This window comes from Aplysia californica, unplaced genomic scaffold (genome assembly GCF_000002075.1).
Source record: "Aplysia californica isolate F4 #8 unplaced genomic scaffold, AplCal3.0 scaffold00841, whole genome shotgun sequence".
NCBI lineage: Eukaryota > Metazoa > Mollusca > Gastropoda > Aplysiida > Aplysiidae > Aplysia > Aplysia californica.
The window spans coordinates 55686-57029 of record NW_004798111.1 but is presented as its reverse complement, the minus strand read 5'-3'; the positions used below and the strand labels follow the sequence as shown (position 1 = coordinate 57029).

General features: G+C 44.9%; 1 protein-coding gene across 1 annotated transcript in view; it reads left to right on the top strand.

The window, feature by feature from the left end:
* The window catches only part of LOC101847914 (DNA polymerase epsilon catalytic subunit A), a gene marked incomplete at its 3' end in the record, with an annotated part of 42717 nt that extends 41568 nt beyond the window's left edge, over nt 1-1149 (top strand). The window contains 2 exon segments of the mRNA XM_013088945.2: nt 582-757; nt 1035-1149. Of these exon segments, the coding sequence (XP_012944399.1) occupies nt 582-757; nt 1035-1149 (291 nt within the window).
* Between the last annotated feature and the right edge of the window lie 195 nt (nt 1150-1344).

Sequence of the window (1344 nt, the reverse complement as noted above, 5' to 3'; positions counted from 1 at the left end):
ATTAGAAAGCAGTAGAGATAAAAGAAGAAATGCTGGAGGGTGAATGTATTAGAAAGCAGTAGAGATAGAAGAAGAAATGCTGGAGGGTGAATGTATTAGAAAGCAGTAGAGACTAGAGATAAAAGAAGAAATGCTGGAGGGTGTGGGGGAGAATCTTTATCCAGTATCTCGGTGTCTCTGCAGGGATGATGTATCCCTCTCCGCCCCGCTTGGCCCTGACAGACAGGGTCGGGAACCTTCCTCCTAATGATCCAAATTGGGTTGATGGGGGTGTAAAACACCTACTTTTAAACAACCCAAACTGCCGAGCGAGGTTTCTGGCAATGTCGAGGTTTTTGAAAAAATGGTTGTATTTCAGGTTCGACTGGAGAACAAAGACGCTAGTGTAGTGGTTAGGCACTTTGTCGTAGCATACACAAGACTCAAGTTCCATTCCCATGGGAGGGCTGTTTTTTACTAAGTATCTGCCTTTCTGCTTTGACTTTGTAGCCCTCTCAGCCCTGTGTTGCTTGTGCCGTAATAATCTGAACAAACCGACTAAAATGCCCAAACTGTTTTGTTTTTCCTCCCCCTGTCCTCAGTCTCTGATGGAGCAGGCCAGGTACTTGCATGTCCCACTTGGCAATGTGCCGGCCGACTTCACCATGTTTGGCTGCGACCTTTTCCTGGCGCGTCTGCTGGCCAAACACAACCACATCATGTGGGCGTCACCCACCAACCGCCCAGATCTTGGCGGGAAGGAAGCTGACGACAACAGGTGAGTTCTGGAATGTACCGTTGAAATGAGAAAATTCCTGTGATGTATTTGTAATGAATGACCTCAAAATTAGCAAATTGTACAATAGACCTCTGACTTAAATGCATTTAAACAAGTTTGCTAGTCTTTAAAAAAACATTTATATCTTACTCCCACCTTCGTAAAACTCTTCGTAAAACTTTAAAAACTCTACCGTGCCATATTTTAACACGCTGTATTTGACAAAACACTGTAATGTGCACAGAACAATTTATCTCGCTGCGGCTGTATTTGCCAGGCTGTGTATGGAGCTAGAGGAGAGCAGCGTGGTGGAACTGAACAACCCGGGAGCCTACAGCAGCGTCTGCGTCGACCTTGAGCTGACGAGTCTGGCCGTGAACACCATCGTAGAGGTCAGTCTCTTCTAGCAAGTTTTACAGCACTTGCAACACTAATAGGTAATATAATAAAGGATGAAGATTAGAGGTCTTACTGGAGAATAATGTACTGAGGAGGAGGAGAGATGAGGACGATAGATGTTTGATGGGAAAGAAGGAGGAGAGATAAGGACGATAGATGTTTGATAGGAAAGAAGGAGGAGAGATAAG